This window comes from Terrapene carolina, unplaced genomic scaffold (genome assembly GCF_002925995.2).
Source record: "Terrapene carolina triunguis isolate 2854851 unplaced genomic scaffold, T_m_triunguis-2.0 Scaffold88, whole genome shotgun sequence".
Classification (NCBI taxonomy): Eukaryota; Metazoa; Chordata; order Testudines; family Emydidae; genus Terrapene; species Terrapene triunguis.
Window position 1 is genome coordinate 34,998,492 of NW_020664439.1, and position 21,258 is coordinate 35,019,749.

Here is a 21,258-nt window from a genome sequence, read left to right on the forward strand (position 1 = left end):
TAGTTATCTGTGAGTGTGTGTGCACATGCTTCTATGTGCATGTTTCTCTATGCATGTCTGTGTGTTCTTGTTTGAATATATGTATGCATGTGACTGTGTGTCTCAGAGGACATATTTCACACTGGAATCTACATCCTGAAACTATGTTTAAAAAGTTCTGTATGTTTTTGCTAGAGAAAGGGTTAAGCCAACCATCTGGAACCAGACTCGCTGAACCATGGCTTGAGATCTGGGTCTTAAATTCAAGGTTGGCTCCTTGATTTAAGAGGCCATGTCTACACAGGAAGGCCCCTGCTCCTGCACCAGTTTAAGGCAAGGTGTGAATTTTTCAGTGTTTCTTGGGAAGAAGTTTAAGCTAACCTGAAAAGCCACTCGGTCAGCAAAATAAGAGTACCCCTGCGGGGGTTATACTAGTATGGCTGCATCGTGTAACTGGTAAACTATCCCACTTAGTCAAGGTCATCCGCAGCTTGTGCCCCTGCTCCTCTGTAAATCACACGTGGGACTCATGGGAAGGAGCTACCCAGACTTTGTAACACGAGCTGCCAGATCTCGGCGTTGGAGCCCCATTTCTGGCAGCCACATGACCCGTCACCCCCACTGAGTAGAGGGGCAGCCTTGCCGGGACTACATCTCCCACGATGCACTGCTCCACGCTTAATCGGGGCTCCCACTTGCGGTGCCGCGGTGCACGATGGGAATTGTTGTCCACGCCCTGCCCACCACCTCTCTTCCACCCCCCCGCAGCCCCACAAGACCGAGACCGGAGGAGGACGCTGTGCCACTGTGGGAGGCAGGTCCTGTTCGCTACGTAACGTGGAGCCTGGTTGGCTCCAATGTGGATGGAGGCAGAGACCTCCAAGGCTGAGACCGGAAGTGATAGTCCGGAAGCGGACAAGCGGTGCGTGTGCTGTCATCATAAAATGGCGGCCTGAGGCGAACGGACTCGGTCTCGCCTTCCTCAGGTGTGTGTAGAGTACTCCCCCCACCCCAGCTGCCTCCGCCGCTTGGGGGCTAGGCAGGCGGGACCGAATCGACCCATCTTGGGGGCTGTGGGAGCGGACGGGACTAAACCGCCCGGCTCCGGAGGGGTGGTGGCAGCGGCAGATGGGACGGAACCGGCCACCCCGGGGTATATGTGGGTGTAGGCAGAGCCGCGTCAGCCACTCCTTGGAGGTGACCGACTGGGCCGAGCCAGTCGGCTGGGAGTAGGGCGGGGGCTGACGTGGTGGGAGAGAATGGGGGGGCGGGGACCGGACCGAACCAAGTAACTGTAGGGGTCCAGGCATTGGGCAAAGGAACCGCCCCAGGCAGCTCACTGAGGAGCGGGGGTAGAATGGAGTCGCCTGGGAGCGAGGGCGGCACGGGGCAGGTGCCCCCTGACTCCTCCCTGCTGCCATAGAAGCAAACAGCAGCCGCCCGGGGCCCTTGCTACTTGGCGAAGCCTTGTCTGCGCTGGGCACTTTACTCTCCTTCCCCAGCGCTGGGTCGGGGCAGGCCTGCCTAGTGCAGCCCAGGGCAAAGTGCTGCCCAGCCCCCCAGGGGAGGGGGCACGGTCTGCTTGAGATTGAGGCTGCTTGCAAGGAGTAATTAAAAGAGCGAGATGCAGACTCCTGGCACGTGTGCTGGCTTTATACCGATATTTTCCTCTCTCTCTTGTTGCTGTGTTAATGACCCGCACTGACAGTTGCTACTGACCGTAGCAAAGTAAAAAGAGGGCCTAGGCAGGGCACTCACGTATAGCCAGGTAAACTTTTAAAAAGTTGATAGGATCCTTGATCTTCACAGCACTCCTGTGACATAGCTGTAAGTAAACATTATCCCCCTTGTATACGCGGAGAAAGTTATGCAGAGACGTTGTCTTGCCAAGAGCCACACACTTGCAGATCTGGCACTAGAACTCAGTAGTTCATAGTAACCATTCCCATGATCTGTCCAATGGAAAAAAAAAGTCTGTTTCTGTAGGGAGATGCTCCACCAATTAGAAACTTTAACATTCATCTTACAGGTTACAGGACCATTTCTGTAGAAGCATCAGGCTGATAGACTTGGACCAATGAATGATCCACCTAGTGTTCAGATTTCAGGGGCAGGGGAAAATTTGTATATATACACACACTAATGTGTCCTTTTCCCTCCCACACCTTGTCTCTGTATGCATTAAGACTAACTGGCCCACCATTGAGAGGGATCCAATGCTCTGTTTCTGTTTTTTATATTTTGTACAAAGGACACTATTAAAGTGAGGTGCATTGCAATGATCATGGGAACAGTATTGGACACTGTCCCACTTAACTTACTGTGTTTGAAAGACATGAAGTTACAGTTGTAAACAAGTTCCTTTGCTTCTTTAGGCCAAGACGCTCCATCCCTCTACCAAAATGCAGTATTCCCATCACTGTGAGCACCTTCTAGAGAGACTGAACAAGCAGCGAGAGACAGGCTTCCTTTGTGACTGCACGGTAGTTATTGGTGAATTCCAGTTCAAAGCTCACAGAAATGTGCTTGCCTCCTTCAGCGAGTACTTTGGTGCATTTTACAGGGATGCCTCTGACAGTAATGTGATTTTGGATCAGACTCAAGTGAAGGCTGATGGATTTCAGAAACTCCTGGAGTTTATATACACGGGAAACTTAAACCTTGACAGGTAACAAGTTTTTTTTTTTTTTTTTTTAAGTTAAAGAGATCCAGTACTGATTTCTTTGTCATAATTTATGGCAGAACACATTTAATTTCAGATACAATACATACTAAAGAATAAAGCAGTCTACATGGCTTTTAAAATACGGCCATGCATATAAACCAACTAGGGTTCCTTTATTATTTTCTATTCAAAGTATGTGATAGTGTCTAGCTTGTTAAAACTGAAATTGGTTTCCTATTTTCTCTCTTGCTAAGGTATCTAAACTCATTATTAACCCTTACAATTGCTGTCACCTAATCATTTTTCAGATTGAGTTGCTGTAGTTCTCTCTGCCCCCTCTCCCATTCATCCACTCAATTTCTACACCAAAGCCTTTATGTGCATGCCAGACTCACCTTGGTGACCCTGATCTCTCTCTCTCTCTTGTAAATATAAAAACATTAAAAACTTAGTTTGTGTAAGCCATCCAGAAGCCATTTAGAGTGTGTCTGGTTTTCAGATAAATTCACACCCATATTCACATCTAGCTACCTTGTCAGAGTAGTAACTAGAATCATCTTTCCATAGCATCTATATAAATCTTCTCCAAACTATATTTGGTCAAATGACTTGCTGGTAGGAGTTTTCATATTTGTGACTCTGGCTCTCTGGATTGAGATTAAAAAAATCCATCCTACTTAATTTCTGGGAGGAGAAGGATAACCCCCACAGTAATGTTGGTTGTACAGGAGCCCATTTTTCCTCATATACAGAGACAGACGTAGCTGCATAAGCAGGAAAGGCAAATACCAGTATTTGAAAGAAGATGTAACAGAACTCAGCACCACAAGAGCACCCTCTTGTAATCAACCATGATGGGTCAGGGCTAGTCCTCCCTCAATTTCTCCTACAATCTCCTAGGCTAGTGAGTTGTCCATCTTTTCCTCCATGGATCACCCTGAAGGTCATCTTTCCCCACCCAGGAAAGGACTGTTGTCCTTCTATGTCTAAGTGAAGCTCTTCTTCTAGGTATAACTTATTAATAGAATTTCAACCTTCAGCAAGTCCCTCTGAGTAATACAGTTCTCAAAAACCCCAAAATAAGGCAGGTTGAAATGCAGCAATCCTCCGGGTCTACACTCCTGGCTGCCCACCCAAGAATAAGTAGTCCCTCTTCTCCAATTCCTATGCCTAGGCTGCCACATCTCTGCCACATACTCTCCACAATGTTTCATTCCCCAGGCTCCTCTGCTTGCAAGTCCTACCCCTTCTTATGGGAACCCCCCTCTAGAATCAGTTCTCTAGTTCATGGGCTTGGCCTACTCTGAGCTAGTTCTTCCCCTTTACCTTGAGGCTTCTATATGAGTCTTCTATTTCTCAGGGTTTTCTCATCTGGCCAGTTTTTTCCAACAACTTCCATCTACTTCACTCTCCCAACAGTTTTCTACACATCTTTCTCTTCACAAGAAGCTCCCAACTATTACTGTTTTATGTAGCACTCTCCAAGTAACTCTGATATGCTCCCTTTTCTCAACTGCTGCCATGGTCTTTATAGAAGCAAGGTGCCTTCTGTCAGGTCCTGTTGGGAGGCAGCTAACTAGTCACAGGTGAACTGGATCCATTTCCTCTTAAAGGGGACATTCACCCTGTGATAGATAGTTTAGGGACACCATCAATTCAAAAATTGCACTTCTGTATGAATTTGTTTTACCTCTTACTGTTACAAGTAACGCCTCTTATTACTGTACCCGAAAGTGATTAGAGAACAAATATTTCTCCACATTTTAGTTATTAACTTTGTGCACTTTACATCACTTTGTGTGTAGTCAGTTTTTCCTGTTGTTCATGTGGGGAAAGAAAACAATTGCTTCCATGCAGAAGTACTTAAAGGATTGGAGCCATAGACAATTTCACTCTGCAATCAGTGCTTGAGAGGAAAACTTGTATAATACAAGGTATTCTAATCACTACCTCTGAGTACCAAAAAAAGCAGTTTTTAGTTATTTAGGCTCTGATCCTGCAATTGGATCCACTCTGGCAGAAATTGAATGTAAAACTGTTAATACAGCATCTTGGTTGCACAAATGAAATGACAAAAAGTCAGGCAATGTAAGAGCATCATTAGTTCTGCCACACTGCACATATTTAGTACAGTGGGTGTTACTAAAAAAATGGATTTTTTTACAGCACCACTGTATTTACTTTTTATACCATTGTATTTTTGGTAGTTCCTATTAGATCAGGATATATCTCATGCACCATGATAAATGTCTAGTTTTTAATAGTTGCCACGGTATTTTCTATTCTTTGTGTATCTTTAATATATATTTTTGTGGTAAAATCATGTACCTTACGTATAATAAAATTTAATGTTCCATCAGCAGTGCAGACAAGTTAACGCAATAGATGGAACCTTAGTTTTGTATTTCCTGGCTTGTTGTGATTTGAACTGTGCCACCCTACTGCTGAACTAACTTGGGGGGTTGTGTTCAAGATATTCTGTAGTTAATATTTATCTTTCAAAGCTATTAAAACCAATTACTGCAGTTTTTCTTTAAGAAAGTGCTTTCACAAACCACTGCAGCATCCTTAGAATGCTTCTGTAACTGCTGGCCTTGCCCTTAATGAAGAGAGGTAAAGAGAGAGGAAGAGGAGGAGAAAATAGATGGACAAGAAGAAAGGCAGGAAAGAAAGACAGATAAGACAAGGAAGGAGATAAGAAAAAAGGGGTTGAAAGAACACTTGTGGTAAATTCTGTTTTACTCACTTTAGTATTGCATATTATTTCACATGAAGAAATATTCAGAATATCAAAACTTGGGTTGATCTGCTGAACTTCACTGCTTTTCTTTTTTTTAATCATCTTTTTTCCCTTTTGCATTTCTAATGAACCCGTGTAAGCTTAGACCAAGGTGATCTGTATAATTCTTAGTCATTTTATTGTACGAAAGTAATTGCTTTGTATATTGTGTTGACAGAGAATAGCTTTATTTAAAACCTGTCTTTTGGGTAACCTATTACCATACTAAAATCACGTTGTTTACCACTGATTTTGTATTCGAGCATTGTGAGCTCCAGAGGTAGTTATTTGTTATAACACATTTTTTTTAAATCAGTATAGGTTGACCTCTGTTCAGGTATAGCAAAAGTATAGTGGCCTAAAGCTCTACTTCCTGGGTTTTACTCCTGTCTTTGCCACTGATCCACGGCAATGATCATTTGAAAACAATTTTGTCTGTAAAATGGGGCTAATACCTACATCACAGAGGTGTTGAGGTTTTATTCATTGTCTGTGAAGTGCTTTAAGATCCTTGAATGAAACCACTATAGAATTATTTTTGTCAGCTTGTATGTCTCCTATCCTATATCAGTGTTAAATAATCTCAAAATGTCAAAGATATAAAGTTAGATTTTGTTAGATTCTCCCCTGACAGTTGTTATATTTTTTTAACCATGAAACTATTTTTAAATAAGAGAACAGCCACGTAAAAATCTTAGTATTTATTTATATTGATTCTTAGAGACACAGGTTTTCTTTGTCCAGAATATTGTCATTTAGCCTTGTTTCCTTGCAGTTGGAATGTTAAAGAAATTCACCAGGCTGCTGACTATCTCAAAGTGGAGGAGGTGGTCACTAAATGTAAAATAAAGATGGAAGACTTTGCTTTTATTGCTAATCCCTCCTCTACAGAGATTTCTAGTATTACGGGAAACATTGAACTGAACCAACAGACGTGCCTCCTCACTCTTCGAGATTACAATAATCGAGAGAAATCAGATGCCCCTTCTGCAGACTCAGTTCAGCCACAAGCAAAAAAAGTGGGTTTAGAAAAGAAATCTACTCAGACCAGAAAGCGAAAAAAGACTTTTAACTCTCAGAAAAACATGAAGAATAAACCAGTGCAATATCAGAATGACATAATTGAGAACTCATCAGTTGATATGTTTTTAGATGCAAATAAACTTGCCACACAGATAACGGAACAAGCTGCCCAAGGCAGCGATAACTCAGAGCTACAGCTAGCGTCTGTGGTGGAAAGTGAAACTTTTGCAGCACAAGATGTTTTGGTTCAGACTATTACAGTGAAACAAAAACGGGGGAAGCCACAGCAGAACTGTGCATTGAAAGAACATAGTATGTCTAATATAGCTAGTGAAAAGAACTCTTACCAACTGGAGAGCTCTGGAGAAGAACTCGATCAGAAATACTCCAAGGCCAAACCAGTGTGCAACACTTGTGGGAAAATATTTTCAGAAGCCAGTAGTCTACGACGACACATGAGAATACACAAAGGAGTAAAGCCTTATGTATGTCAACTCTGCGGGAAAGCATTTACACAGTGTAATCAGCTGAAAACACATGTCAGAACGCACACAGGTAAGCTGTGGTCTTGTTTATAAGGGCTTCTTCTGTTTTTAATGATAGCATGGGGAAGCATAACTAAAAAGGAGCCCTGTTTTCTTCTAATATGTTGTTTCAGAAGCTTCGAATCTTCATGCTGACGTACTGTATATTTGGATGGTAACTGCTGGTCAGTGCTAATTGCATTCCACCAGTCTGTAATATTTAAAAACAGAAACTATGAATGTGTCTAGAAAAATAGTATAGCTAGAAAGGACAGCACTGCAGTCAAAGCACCCTGTAGGGAATACCTTGACTTCCTGAAGTCCCAGCAGATCTGATTCAGTCCTTTATCCTTATAAGGTAAATAAGTGGAGTGCAATGCAGAAAATGTCTGACTGATATACAAGAGATCAGACTCTCCTTTCATGCTATGTCACATTAATGGCATTTTTATAATTTATTAGTTCACTGGCTTTCAGATTTCCATGATGTACACAACATAGTAATCTGTGCAGCTATTTATGTCTGTCAAGTCTTGATGTACCAGAATGACTTTGATAACATCAGGGGTTGAAAAATCCAATCCCCAATGGCAAGTAGGAAACTTTGACAGTGATATCTTGTTTATAGTGCATTGCTAAGCCATAAATTATTACAGAATTTGAGCTTTCATTTAATTACATAAAGTTTATAGCACATGGTTATGAGAATAACCTTCCAAATATGAATTGATGCTGTGCTGTCTGCAGAGAGCCCCAGTGCCTTTGCTGCTGCTGCTCATAGCCTTCTCAGTAGGTGACAGAGTAAAACTGTCTACACACGGGTGCCTTTTACTGCTGTTATTCAGGACTCTAGGGGAGTAGTGAAACTTCCTAACATGAGTTCAGTTTCATTATGCTCCTCTTTGGGCAGATTCAGGCAATGGAGCTATTTCCAGGAATCTCAGGAAGGAGTAGAGTAGGGGGAAATAAAAGGCTGTAAGGGTGGGCCGAGAGAAGAACTCCTTTCCCTTCCAGTAGTCAAGGGGGAGGGCTTCAAATATACCAGACGCTGACTAGCCACAGTCTAATATGAAAGTTGGAGCCCCTGAGCAGGGTTCAAGGACAGTGTTTTTGGTAGAAACATCAGCAGTGCATTTCCCTTTCCTGGTTCTTGCACCTGGACTTTGCATGGATGGGTGGGAAACTTTATCATTTGTATCAGCCACTGGATGGCAGGTTTAGTCCTCTGGAGAGCAGGTGTCTGGTAATTTATTTTTTTGGCAAGCCTTGATCTATGGCATTATGTATTAAATTTAAGGATCTCTGAAACCTCTGCCTACTAACAGATTCTGCACTACCATAGTAACATAAACTCATGTTCTCCTACTATACAGTCACATGAGACCTAGGAATAGTACTTAGCACATATTTATTAGAGAATGCCCTAATATCAATTAAAAAATAGTGAATGGTCATGGAACTGCTGTTAGCATGCTGCAGCAGACACTAAGGAAATATTAGCAAGAACTGAAGAACATACTAGTTGGACAGACCAGATAACTTAACAGGTCTTCTCCATCTCAAATAGCCAGGCTTTTGCATAAGTTAAAATGATTCTCTGCCTACTGACAGTTCAGTGCTAGTATTAATTGTGAAGAATAGATTTTATTAAAACTAATAGTTAATTACCAGAGAATTTTCAAATGGTGATGCTTTAAAAAAATTATCTGCTGCAGTTCTCATAATGTGCAGGCTCAGCTGCTTGATTGTTGGCTGCTATGTGGCATCACTAAACAAGAACTACTAGGGTTAACTCCTGAGTTTGGGTCGACTAACTTAATTGAAGGCTTTCTTACATAGACACCAAGACAGGGGAAGGGTAACAGTTTCTCTTTCCCAGGGGAGAAGCCATACAAATGTGAATTGTGCGACAAAGGCTTTGCCCAGAAATGCCAGCTAGTTTTCCACAGTCGCATGCATCATGGAGAAGAGAAACCATATAAATGTGATGTATGCAATCTGCAGTTTGCAACTTCAAGCAATCTGAAGATCCATGCCAGGTGAGTGAAAGTACTAACTAAAGCCCTGATCCTGCAAACACTTATGCACAGGCTTAGTTTCATGCATGTGAATAGTTGACTTAAACAACAACTTGCGCAGGAAGTTAAGTGTGTGTGTGCACACTTGCAGGTTCAGGCCTAAAGAAATGTTGTACTTGTTTTTGTCATTCCCAGTCCTTCCCTACTTTCAGCTCCAGGTCTTCATTGCAGACTAGTGTATGTACTCGGCATGCTTCTTCCACCCAAGGTAGTGATTTGGAACAGCAGTCCATGTGGAATCATTCATCCTAGCGCCCCTGTTGCATTTGGTAATTTCTTCCCTTTCTAACCATACTGAGAGAAGAGAACTTCTCTGCCATTATTGTTTTGGTGAAGGGATGAATCCGTTTATATTCTCTGGCAGGGAAGAGTACAACATGTCTCTCTGCAGTGGCTGTCAGTGTTGTTGGTGGTCAGCTTTCATACTAGAGTGACACAAGTCTTGCTTACTTCTCAGGGTTGACCTATTGCCTGTGCAATGCCCTTAGCCTGATCCAACAGCCACTGAAGTTAGTGGGACTCTTTCCGTTGACTGAGGGTGAGAAACTTCCATCTGAAAACTAAACTCTAATCTTACTCCTGTTAGGCCACAAAATATCACCATAGTGAGGCCAGATGTAAGATATTAACTGGTGTAATACAAAGTTCCTTTCATCTTGTGTGGGATTCTCTAAGGCATGTGTTTCTTACTAGGAAGCACAGTGGTGAGAAGCCCTACGTGTGTGATAGGTGTGGGCAGAGGTTTGCTCAGGCCAGCACACTGACGTACCATGTTCGTCGCCATACAGGAGAGAAGCCGTATGTGTGTGACACCTGTGGGAAAGCATTTGCAGTGTCCAGTTCTCTGATCACTCATTCTCGAAAACATACAGGTGAGGATAAGTGAGCTGGCGTAAATTGGGGATCCGTCTTGGAGAGGGTTGGCTGCAGCGGAAGAGGTAAAGGGAGCAATTAGTGATATGGGAGTCTAAAGAGCTGGATTTGGGGAGGAGTGGAGTAATGGAGTCTGCATTAGTGGGTATGGAATCTGTATAGGAGAAAGTACCAGAGACAGGTCAGCTCGTTCCTTGGGCCTTTCCTTGACGGTTGCTTAGTGTTGCAAATCTGAATTTTCATTGCGGTTTGGGGAGCTCTTCACACCATTGTACATTGACTCTGTTTAATATGTATTTTACATACACACGTCTGTATATTGAAATACTAACCACCTTGTGTACCCTTCAGGAGAGAAACCATATATATGTGGCATTTGTGGCAAAAGTTTTATTTCCTCAGGAGAGCTCAATAAACATTTTCGGTCTCATACAGGTCAGTTTCCAGATAGGCCACTTCCTGTGTTGTAAATTTTTTTCAGGATGCTCTTTTGCATTTAAAATATGATGTACTGTGCTATAGTTGAGACATAAATTAAGAGGACACACTGTGAATCTGTGTTAACTCATTTAAAAATTGATTAGATAGTTTTTCTTTAAATAAATCTAAAGTGTTGTAAATCTAAAATAACAAGACTTCAGCAGAACAGGGAATCAGGAACTCTGATGCTAAACTTCCTCTGTGTGAGTCAGCATGCCACTTAACCTCTTGGAGTCTCTGTTTCCTCAATTGTAAAATAGAGATTATACTTTTTTATCCATTCCTTGGATTATAAAGTGCGGTCTCTCTGTAAAGCATTGTAATATGGAGTAACATGGGAATTATTTAAATATTAAAGAAAATATTCACGTTGCAGTATTAGTTTTCAGATAAACATTTGTACAAAGACAAGTGGGTATATGATCTGCTTCAAATGAAGCAGTCAGTCCTGTATTCACCATTTTCATCTCGTCTTTCTTTGAAAGTTTTCATTCTGGATACTGTTTTTAGATAGGTTTAGTTCATAAAGCTGTTAAAGTAATTTTCATTGCAATTATTTTGCCTTTTGTCGTATAGACAGCTTAAGAAATAGTTTTTCTCTGTTGTCATTTTGCAATTATGTTCTGCAATTCTAACTGTCAAACCATTTTTCAGGTGAAAGACCATTTATCTGTGAACTGTGTGGAAATTCTTACACAGATATAAAAAATTTAAAAAAGCACAAAACAAAAGTTCACACAGGTAAGTGTTAGTCTTGTAAAAATGAATTTTTGGGGTCATAGAATAACAATTCTGCTTTAGTGCTGAATAAATGTTTTTAAATGTAACATAAAATTAGATAAGAAAAGAGGCCTGGCTAGTAGCTCTGTTTAATGCCTAGAATATCTGCTCTAATGGCACCCAAATCTTTCAGATGATAAGGATTGAAAAAAGCAGGCTTTAAAATGGAAGGTCCTGGCGCAATGTTAAAAAAGAAAATGCAGTGACTATAGTGTTAAGCCACTATTGTCAATAGGGAGTGGGGGGGCTGCAGACAAGACTATTAATGTTTAAAAATCTGGTCTCATCTAATAAAACTGAAAGATTTCTGCTCTAAAACAGCTGTGAAAGTCATCTGGGTCACAAAAGACTTTTGTGAATCCTATTCAGTATGGCTGTACCCCACATTCTGATGGCTCTCACAGGTATAGATTTGAGGTGAATGAGACACACCAATTCCAGGAATTACTTTTCCTGATTCTTTGTAGGCCCAAATGTTCCTTTATGCAATGGTTAAAGATGCTGGGTTTGGTTTTTTATATAGTCAAAGTTAATCCATGTCTGAGCTGGATTAACAGGCATGCAAGCTCAGATAGACAGCTGGTGCAATGCTTACAATTAGGAATTCTATCCTAAAAAAGATTTCTCAGTTATACCTAGTCCTATTCTTCCTAGATTTACATGCAAGTGTTTGAATGGCAGTAACTTTGGTATACAGATAGCTTACAGTACTGAGCATGGAGGAGTTGTATGTGGGCAGTTCAGATGATAATGTAAACAACCTCCCTCCAGATTGGCATGCCTTCTTACAGTGGATCACATCTGTCCATACTTAAGTGCATTAATACCACAACCCCCTTGCCTCTAGTTGCATAAAAAAAAAAATCACAGGGGCTGGCCCAGACAGTACAGGGGAGAGACTAGCAGAATGAGGAGAAGTAACGTGCAGTCGCAACTTTGAGGATCATGGACTAGTGAAATTGCATGTAGAAGATGGGTTGGGAGGATCTAGTAGATAAAGGAAGGGAGTATCAGGGAGAGACAAGCTGTACGCTGCTGGGGAGGGTTTGGTGGAAGTGGAGCTGGAAGAATAGTGAAGAGACAGGTTGGGAGAGGGATGTAGAGGCTGCCAAGCAAAGGAGGGCCAGGCTGAAGGAGCTGGAGTGTGGTGCAGGCTGAGTATGTGGACACATGGACGATGAGGTGAGAAAGAAGCAAAAGTGGTGGCAGGGAGAGAAGAGAGTTAAAGTAGCATCAACAGGAGAACTGCAAACCTTTGCTTAGTGTGTGGCCCTTGCATGCTACCATAATATTGTATTGGCATGGCACGATTAATTAATATCCTTATCTAGCCTCAGCAGGGCCTGACTCAAAGCCCTACAAGGATTCAGGGGAGACATGTGAAAGTTTAATGAAAGATCCATTGTCACCCATTTCAGCTGAGACCTGAACAAAACTGATTTTTCTAGTGCACTTGTACTCTAGACAGTGACTGTGTAAAAACAACCTTCTCCTGCAAAAGTTCTGTTCTTCCTAGCACTGTGTTAATTGAAAGAGGTGATGCCTGACATGCCCAAGGTTCTACAGCCCACTGCTAGAATATTTCAGGGAATCCCTGCTGATTTTCCCCATAGTAGAGTAACAAATCCTAACTGTGACATTAAGGATTTGTTACTCTAATATGGCCCATATAATGGAGGCTCTGTTGTGATGTATCATTTCTCGAGCCATCACGGCCTGGACACAGGCACCAGGGACTTGATACTTAAAGCTCAGACTAAGCTCAGACTGGCTTGGTGGCTGAGTTTCAGGCAGTTTCAGACACCCCAAATGCTTACACTTAAAGAACTCTTTTTTAAGCCTACCAGCCAGCTGGATGAAAGGGATAGCTTTGCAGTGCTGCAGATCACCCTTTTTGAATTTTGAGCAGTTCTCTATCCAGTGTTTGTTCCCTAGAAGAGAATAGTTGTAACAAAGTGTTTTAAGGGGACTGAAGTAGGTGTACTTGTTCCTGCTTCCGGGGTTGGGAGAGAGAGAGACTGGACTAGATGACTTCTCAAGTTTCCTTCCACTCCTGCATTTCTATGATTTTATCATTTGATGGTGGGGAAGTGTTGAGGTTTTTTGATGGATAAAAAAGGTTCATATCTTAATTTACCTCACCCACTCAACGGTTTTTCCTGTCACTAGTGTACTTTTCCTTACATTAATTGCAGGCATTTTACTTTTTCCTCATGAATAAATGTGTTACAAATTTTGTTTGTTTTGTTTTGAGGATCTGAAACCACCCTTGATTCTAACACAGTTGATAATTCCTACAATGAGCAAGAATCCATTCAGAATCAGAAAAGCCCTTTGTCAGAGTCTGCAGATGTGAAGCCTTCTGAGATGTCTTTACCACTTCCTCTTCCCATTGGGACGGAAGACCATCAGATGCTGCTGCCTATAACTGGTAATCAGTCTCCTTCCTCAGACACATTGCTGAGGTCTGCTGTGACTGGATATTCAGAACCTCAGTTTATTTTCCTGCAGCAGTTGTACTGACTCTGTGCGATATGGGAATCAACAAGACAATCCTGGTAGTGAACACACACATTATTGGTAAGGTGAACGTCATCATCCAAGATGTTGGACTTACTCTTACTCATTCATTTGAGTGAAGACATTTGGTAATGTATCTACACTGTGCAGTGCTGTTTCTCACTTCTTGTTAAATTTTGCTAATCCGAAATCATATTTACCATTGTAATTGACCACTGACATTTCCTAGGAGGAAATACCTTTCCAGAGCACCTGCCTTAAGAATCGTCTGTTAAATAGATACGTAACTGTACTCTGGAGATCTCCTCCAATGCTCATGCAGAACTAACATGTTAGTGTCATTTGTGAGCAGACTTTCAAGCCATATTTTTGTTTGTTAGTTTACTTTAAATACTTTAACTCACAGGTGTGGTCCTTGTACACAGCCTTGTTTAAAAAAAATTGCATGAAGGGGGAGGGATAGCTCAGTGGTTTGAGCATTGGCCTACTAAAGCCAGGGTTGTGAGTTCAATCCTTGAGGGGGCCACTTAGGGATCTGGGGCAAAATCAATACTTGGTCCTGCTAGTGAAGGCAGGGGGCTGGACTCGAGGTCCCTCCCAGCTCTAGGAGATAGGATATCTCCATTAATTTAATTTAAATTTATTAAACACAGGCTCCCAAACTCCAGGCCAATGTCAGAGGAGTATACAATGGCAACTGGGCCAGTTCTCTGGTGAAATGTTTTTGAAGCATTATTGGATTATTGTAAGTAAGAAGGTGTGTTGAGTTAGCTGTGAGGAGCCATGGGTAGCACATGTCTGACTTTCATCATCATAGTTATTAATATTACAGTAGCACCTAGAGCTCCCAGTAAGGATCAGAGCCCTTTTGGGTTAAGCACTGTACAGACACATCAGGGGAGACAGTTCCTGCCCTGATGAGCTTACAATATATGAGCAATAAATTTACTCTAAAAAAATTAAATGAAAGCTAAAGATGGGGGTGTTTTAGTAAAGAAGATTGACCAGAGGCCCTAAACTTTGGGGTTACCCACAATGGGCTCTTACTATTCCATGCCAGAATTCAGGAGGGCATAATAGAAAAACATTTCCTTAAAAAATAAATGCAGTGTTTATCTACTGCTTTATTTCCCATGCCAGTAGTGCAGTTTTAGGCAGTTGCTGCGGTTTGTAACAAGACCCATGTGAAAAAGGTTTGTTTTTCTGGTTTTTTTTAAACAAACATTTGTGTGCCATTTGGCACACAGGGCAGATATTAGGCTCTTCAATTCCTCTGTCTTTTGCTGTTGCTTCTGTCTGCTCTATGGTGCTGAGACAAACTATTCTGCCCTCCCTCTCTGCTAAAGGTTCTTCTTAAGGTTTCTCTTGGACTCCTTATTTCCTCACACCAGTTGGTTTCCACTGAACAGCTTCATGTGGAGTCTGTGTTGACATCCAGAGTACATGCCCCATATATGTTCAGGGCTTCCTTCTGAGTGTGGTGGAAATGAGTTGCTGATTGATTTCATGGATCTCTTCATTGGTAATGAAGTCTTTCTCACTCTCCAGAATCTTACATAGGCACTTATTTTCAATAGTGTCTAGTTTTCTGTCTAACCATTTGGTAGATCTCCATCTGTCACAGCCATATGTTAGCACTGAGATTACATTAGAATTGAAAATTCTCAGTTTTGGTATGATTTTCCATATTAAGGTTAGTAATGCTGTGAGTGCCTTTCCTATTCTTGATGTCACTTCCTTCTTGTGATGTCCATTGGTCAATATGGTGCTGCCAAGGTAGATGAATGGGTTTACTTTCTTGATATTTTTGCCAGTAATATTAATATTACTACTTGAAATCTAGGTTTCAAAGATGTTTGTTTTAGCATGACTAATTTTGAGCCCTGATTGGCCTGTTGTTGTTGGCGGCAAGGTTGTCTGTCTTTATTAGTAACTTTTCATGGGTGTCATTCAGCATGATATCATCAGCAAAGTCTAGGCCTTCTAGACATTTGCCAACTCCCCCACGCTATACCAGTGTTAGTGTTGCTAATACACTTCTTCAATATTCAGTCTATGGCAATGCTAAACTACAGCAGTGATAAAATGTAGCCCTGTTTCACATTAGTGTCCACACTGAACCATTCAGTTTTCTGGGTGTCCACCCTTGCAGAGCACTTCACATCTCTGTACGTGGCCTTGATGATGATTATGACTTTAGCTGGGATTCCATAGGAGTGAAGAATGAATAGTCCATAATGTATGTCTATCTTTGGAAAAAAAAAAGCCTTTTGAAAAAAAAAAATCAGTGAAATTGTTGTGGAGAGCTTGCCATTCTATACTTTCTTCTGTGGTAGTCCTTAACGGAATATCTGGTCTACACAGAATCTCTTGGGCCTGAATCCAGCCTGTTTTCTACGCTTTGCATCCACTGCCGCTTTCATCCTGTTTAGAATCACACTACAGAAGGCTTTCCCTGCAACAGAGTAGTGTAACTCCTCTTCAGTTGTTACAGTCAATAAGATCACCCCTTTTGGACATTCTGACAATGATTCCATATTTCCATTGGTCAGGCGGCTTCTCTTTTTCCCAAACTTTATTGAACAGCTCTGTCAGTTTCATTAAGGTGATGGTATCAAATGTTTTTAGCATTTCTGCAGTGATTGGATCATCTGCTGCTGCTTTGTTATTTTTTTCAGCTTCCTGATTGTGGCCTGTACTTCTGTCATCCCTCTTGGACTGATGTTAACGTCAAGTTGGTCAGGTTTGCATGTTTAAATGGAAGTCTGGTGCTGAAGTCGACCTTGGTCTGTTGGGGACTTCTGTGAATGCTCTGCCCATTAATTTTTCTGTTCTACCTCAGTTGTAAGCATTTTTCCATCTTTGCTTTTTATTGGCCCATGTCCTATTCTGAAATTGACACACAGGATTTTAATCACTTGGTAAATAGCTCTGATATCCCATAATAGCAGCAGCTTCAGCTGCTAGATCTTCAGTGTATCTTCATTCTTCTGCCCGTGTGTTGCTTTTCACCGCTCTGTCTGCTTTCATGCACTCCTCTGCTTTTTCCAGTACTCTGGTTGGTTTTAGCATTCAGGAGTTTTCCTTTCAATATCTTTCCTTCCTCAAAAAGAACAGGAGTACTTGTGGCACAAGTACTCCTGTTCTTTTTGCGGATACAGACTAACACGGCTGCTACTCTGAAACCTTTCCTTCCTCAGTGAGACGTCATATCTCTTGAGTTATCCAGATCTTCTTCTACCTCTATTGATATCCAACTGTGGCTACTGCAGCTTGAACCACATTGTCTGTAAGCCTGGCCCAAGGAGTTTACATTAGCTTTTTCTTTTACAAGCAGTGTTTCTGGTGTCTGACAGCGTCACTGCTTAAGCTCCATTGTGATTAGTGGGAGTGTTTTTATGCCTCACCAAGTCAATCTTAGAACTGTCAAGAATCATCAAATAAAGAGCCACAAAGGCATGTTTTCTCCAGTCAGATAAACAGCACCTGTGATATTTTTAAGTGCATTCTTGGTTGGTTGGTTATTTGTTGATACCATTTTATCTGCATTGGTGCCTTGGGTCTAGGCCGTGGTAAACAGAAGAGCATAGAAGATGCCTCTTAATATAATTCTTACTCTACTCCATATAACAACTCATCTTCACCTTAATTAAAAGGGCCTTGTGAAAAATTTCTTAGTGGATTTATCCTCTGCGAATGGATTCCTGAATCCTGGGCATGGCTCTGTCTTTTATTTGTTGCTTTCTTTATCCATGTGTCTGTTTTCCTTTGTCTGTATCTTTTAAATGAAATAGACCTTTCATCTTTTGTTGTTTATAATTTTAAATGTGACATGTGTAAAACTGTTTTTGATTGTTTAATGCTTAATTACATGTGGTCAATTTGCTGTTGAGGGTTACTGGACATTATGAAGTACAACCAAGTCTCCCAAGAGTCTTCTCACTGCACTGAAGCCAATCCTTGCCATTGCTTCCTGACCTTCACTTTGCACTTATCTCCATTACAGCATTTGGCAGCATCTACTGTCCTTCAGCACATGAGTGTAGGACATTGGATGAATCATTTTGGGTTTTCAGTGGTGCGCAGTGTGGCTTTTTTCATTCTTTTGAAATCTTTGTTTTTTTCCCTCGTAATCTCTCAAGGATTCCGTGGCCAACTGGTAATTCTGTGACTGAAGAATCGCACCAAAAAGCAGGGCCTTGAATATAAGTGACAAAGGTCCACTCCATGTGACCAGATCTAAGGCTGCATTTTCTGACCAAAAATACAGCAAAGGTATAAGGATGAACGCAGTTTTAGTAATTAGTATTGCACAAAAGAAAAGCCGTCTTAAGCGCTCTGCCAACTCATATGGTTACACTGCTATTTGGCAAGTTCATCTTTAAATGTATTAAAGTACATCTCTTCTGATGTGCTATTACTTAAAAAAAAAAAAAAGTTTAACTTGTTCAGAATTACTGAGTAATGCATATATTACCAGAAGAGCAAACTAACTCTGAAAAACACATTCCTATGTAGAATATGCATTCCATAAGAATGTTTGTTTCAACTGTTTTTATATTTCTAAAATTTTAGATTACTACAGTATTCTTACATTTCAGACTTTTAAAAAAAAAAAAAAATCCGTGCTTAGATTTATACTGGATCCAGTTTAGATATTTATAGAGGTGACATTTGCTTTATATTACTCATTTAGTTTTCTTTATACACAGGAAGATCATCATTTTTACAAGACAACGGTTTTAAACCTCTCTTCACAGAATACACAGGTTCCAATAAAGTTGTTCTCTTGCAGCAATAATTTAATGATCTGTACTCTTGAGTACCAATTCTTATCCTCAACTTTGATGAAAATGACTCAGCTGCTGAGTTCATTTCCCTTAAATATATTAATTTAATATAGCATATAATGTAAAAAAATGTGTAAGAGTTCCAGCTGGGTGCTGTTGAACTTTGAGAGAGAGCTCTACTGCATATCTGTGACAATGCCTGGAGTACTTTCCATGCATCTCTTATGTGGAGGCTTACTGCTCTCAAGTTCAATTTGGAGCTGGAAGTTATATCAAGAGGATTGATGGTCCATGTAAAGAGTGAATAGGGGGAAAACGTGGACAGCTTAAATAGTCAAATCCCGTTAATAGTTAACCAAATTTCTCCTTTCTGAAAAATGAAAGCGGGAGCATTAAAATTTCTTTAAAATCTTGAAAAAGATTTCTAAAGAATATCTCTAGTGTGATCCAAATCTCAGCAAGTCCACTAACTTTAATGGAAGTTTTGCCTGAGGGCTTGACTACTCTTGGAAATTTACCAAAATAGCTAGCTATTCCAGAATGAAGAGTTATACCAGAATAGCTACTCTGCAATAATTATTTTGGTAAATTCCAAGTGTAGAAAAGCCCTGAATAAGGATTACAAGACTGGACTTTGTGAGAGGCTGTTGGTAAGACTTACAGAAATAGGTCTAGATAAGAACTAGTAATTGATTTGGGTTAAGTTATTATTGAAGTATTTTTCCTGTATATACAAAGTGTTTTTCCTTCTGTTATGTGTAGATAGTTCAATTCTTTTTTTTTATAATCCCCTGTGGGGGTTTTGTACATACTTAGGTTGCAGTGTTTATGTTAGGCTTTAATAAACTTGTTTTGTAATTTTCCCTCAGCTTGTGTCTGGTGTTTGTAATTACAAAGGGTAGTAATTAAAGGAGGAGGGGAGACAGTCTAACATAACCACCATCACAACGCACTACGCTAGCATCATAGAGGGCTCAGAGACAGCCCTTAGCACCGTATACAGCTGTATAAGGGTTATTTGGGAACAGCATCATTCATTACATTTTCCTTCCAACAGAAGAAAACACCTAAGTCCCTTACTACAAGGTAATATTTTGGGTGTACAGGAACAAAAACTTTGTTCTAAATACTACTTACTATAATTATTTTTAGCAGTGAAAGATTCAAAGCAGTGTGCAAAACAATGCAAGTTTACCCCCAAGTTTTAAAGCAGATATAAATTACTTTGCAGTGAATGTCTTCTACAGAGGTTATCTTAACTTTTTTTTTTTTAAATCACTTGTATTTTTTTTTATGGAGACAGTAGAGCCTGTTGGCTAAAGCACTGCCACTGACTTGCTGGGTGACTTTGGGCAAATCATATCTTGTCCCAGTGCCTCAGTTTCCCCTTGTAAAGTGCTTGGAGCTCCAAAGATGAGAACTATGTAGCATTTTAGCTATTACAGTTTATTCACAGGAATAAAGTAGTAGTTTCTTGCCTATAGTAATTTTTTAATTCAGAAGTATACAAGATAACTTAGTCCTCGGACAGAATTTGTTATTTTGGCTATTTTAATTTGAATAAACCTGCTGAAATAAGTACTGTAATAGATTTAGAAGTAATCATCTTATAGCACTCTCTCATAAAAAGTATGTGAAGGAATTAGTGGTGTTAGAGATGTGGACAACTTTTGGTGATAATTGTCAATAGAACAGAGTGCTGTCACAGGCCAAGGCTCTTACTGTTAAAATAAATAATGAGGTGCAGTGAAGGTGTTCTTTGAAAATACACATCACTTATTTTCAAAATGGATGCCATTTATCCTTTCACATTTTGTTTGTGATGTTATTGCTCTCATCAAACCAATTAAAATTAAAACACTGCTTTTGGCAGAGTCATGGTTACTTACCACAGCCTATTTTAAGCTTACATTACTTTTATGAATAAAATTATCCATCATTAGCATTAATAGTTAATTAACAATCCATAAGTTGTTAATTTAATCAGTGAAAGTAGTTTGAACATAAATGTGCAGCAAAAGGGGAGGATGATCTAAGATTTTGACAAAGAATATAAACATACTATCATACTTCTCAAATAAACCTACCACTAAGGGTATGTCTACACTAGAAACTTAAGTCGACCTATATTAGGTCTACTTACAGCCACCACGGTAATTACTGTGGTGGTGCATGTCCACACTACCCTGCTTGGGTTGGTGGCACAGCAGGAGCGCTTCCACTGACCTAAGAGGGGCAGTGTGGGGAGCCCGGTTTCTCAACTCTGCTGGCAGCTCCCTGCTGGGAGCCTGGCTGCCCCCCAGCTCCTCGCTCCGGCTCCCAGCCAGGAGGGGGGTCCAGATGGCCAGATCTCCCAGGGAATGGGGGCAGCTGGGCTCTAGCTATCCAACTTTCTTGTCAATTTCACGGCTCATGCCATGAAATTGACAAGACAGCCAACAGCCCATGTAAGTAACAGACACTGCATCACCCTAACTACACCGACATAAGCCCTACATCTTTCATGGAGGTGGCGTTATTATGTCAGTGTAGTAGGGCACTTAACATCGGCAGGAGCAAGGCTGTAGTGTAGACACTGACATAATTAGGTTGACGTAAGCTGCCTTATGTCAACCTAACTGTAGTGTAGACCAGGCCTACCTAACCGTAGGAAAACAACGAGGGGTCCGGTGGTACCTTAAAGACTAATGGATTTATTTGGGCATAAGCTTTCATGGGTAAAAACCCCAGAAGTGGGGTTTTTAACCCACGAAAACTTATGCCCAAA

At 40.9% G+C, this 21,258-nt stretch overlaps 1 protein-coding gene across 1 annotated transcript; it reads left to right on the top strand.

Moving 5' to 3' along the window:
• The first annotated feature begins 904 nt into the window (after nt 1-904).
• MYNN (myoneurin) lies at nt 905-19,359 on the top strand. Its single transcript, XM_024209495.2, has 9 exons — nt 905-965; nt 2,355-2,647; nt 6,199-7,001; nt 8,850-9,009; nt 9,742-9,920; nt 10,273-10,356; nt 11,056-11,142; nt 13,436-13,829; nt 17,844-19,359. Exons 2-8 carry the CDS (start codon nt 2,382-2,384, stop codon nt 13,702-13,704), a joined length of 1,848 nt encoding a protein of 615 aa, XP_024065263.1. The 5' UTR covers nt 905-965; nt 2,355-2,381; the 3' UTR covers nt 13,705-13,829; nt 17,844-19,359.
• The last annotated feature ends 1,899 nt before the right edge of the window (nt 19,360-21,258 follow it).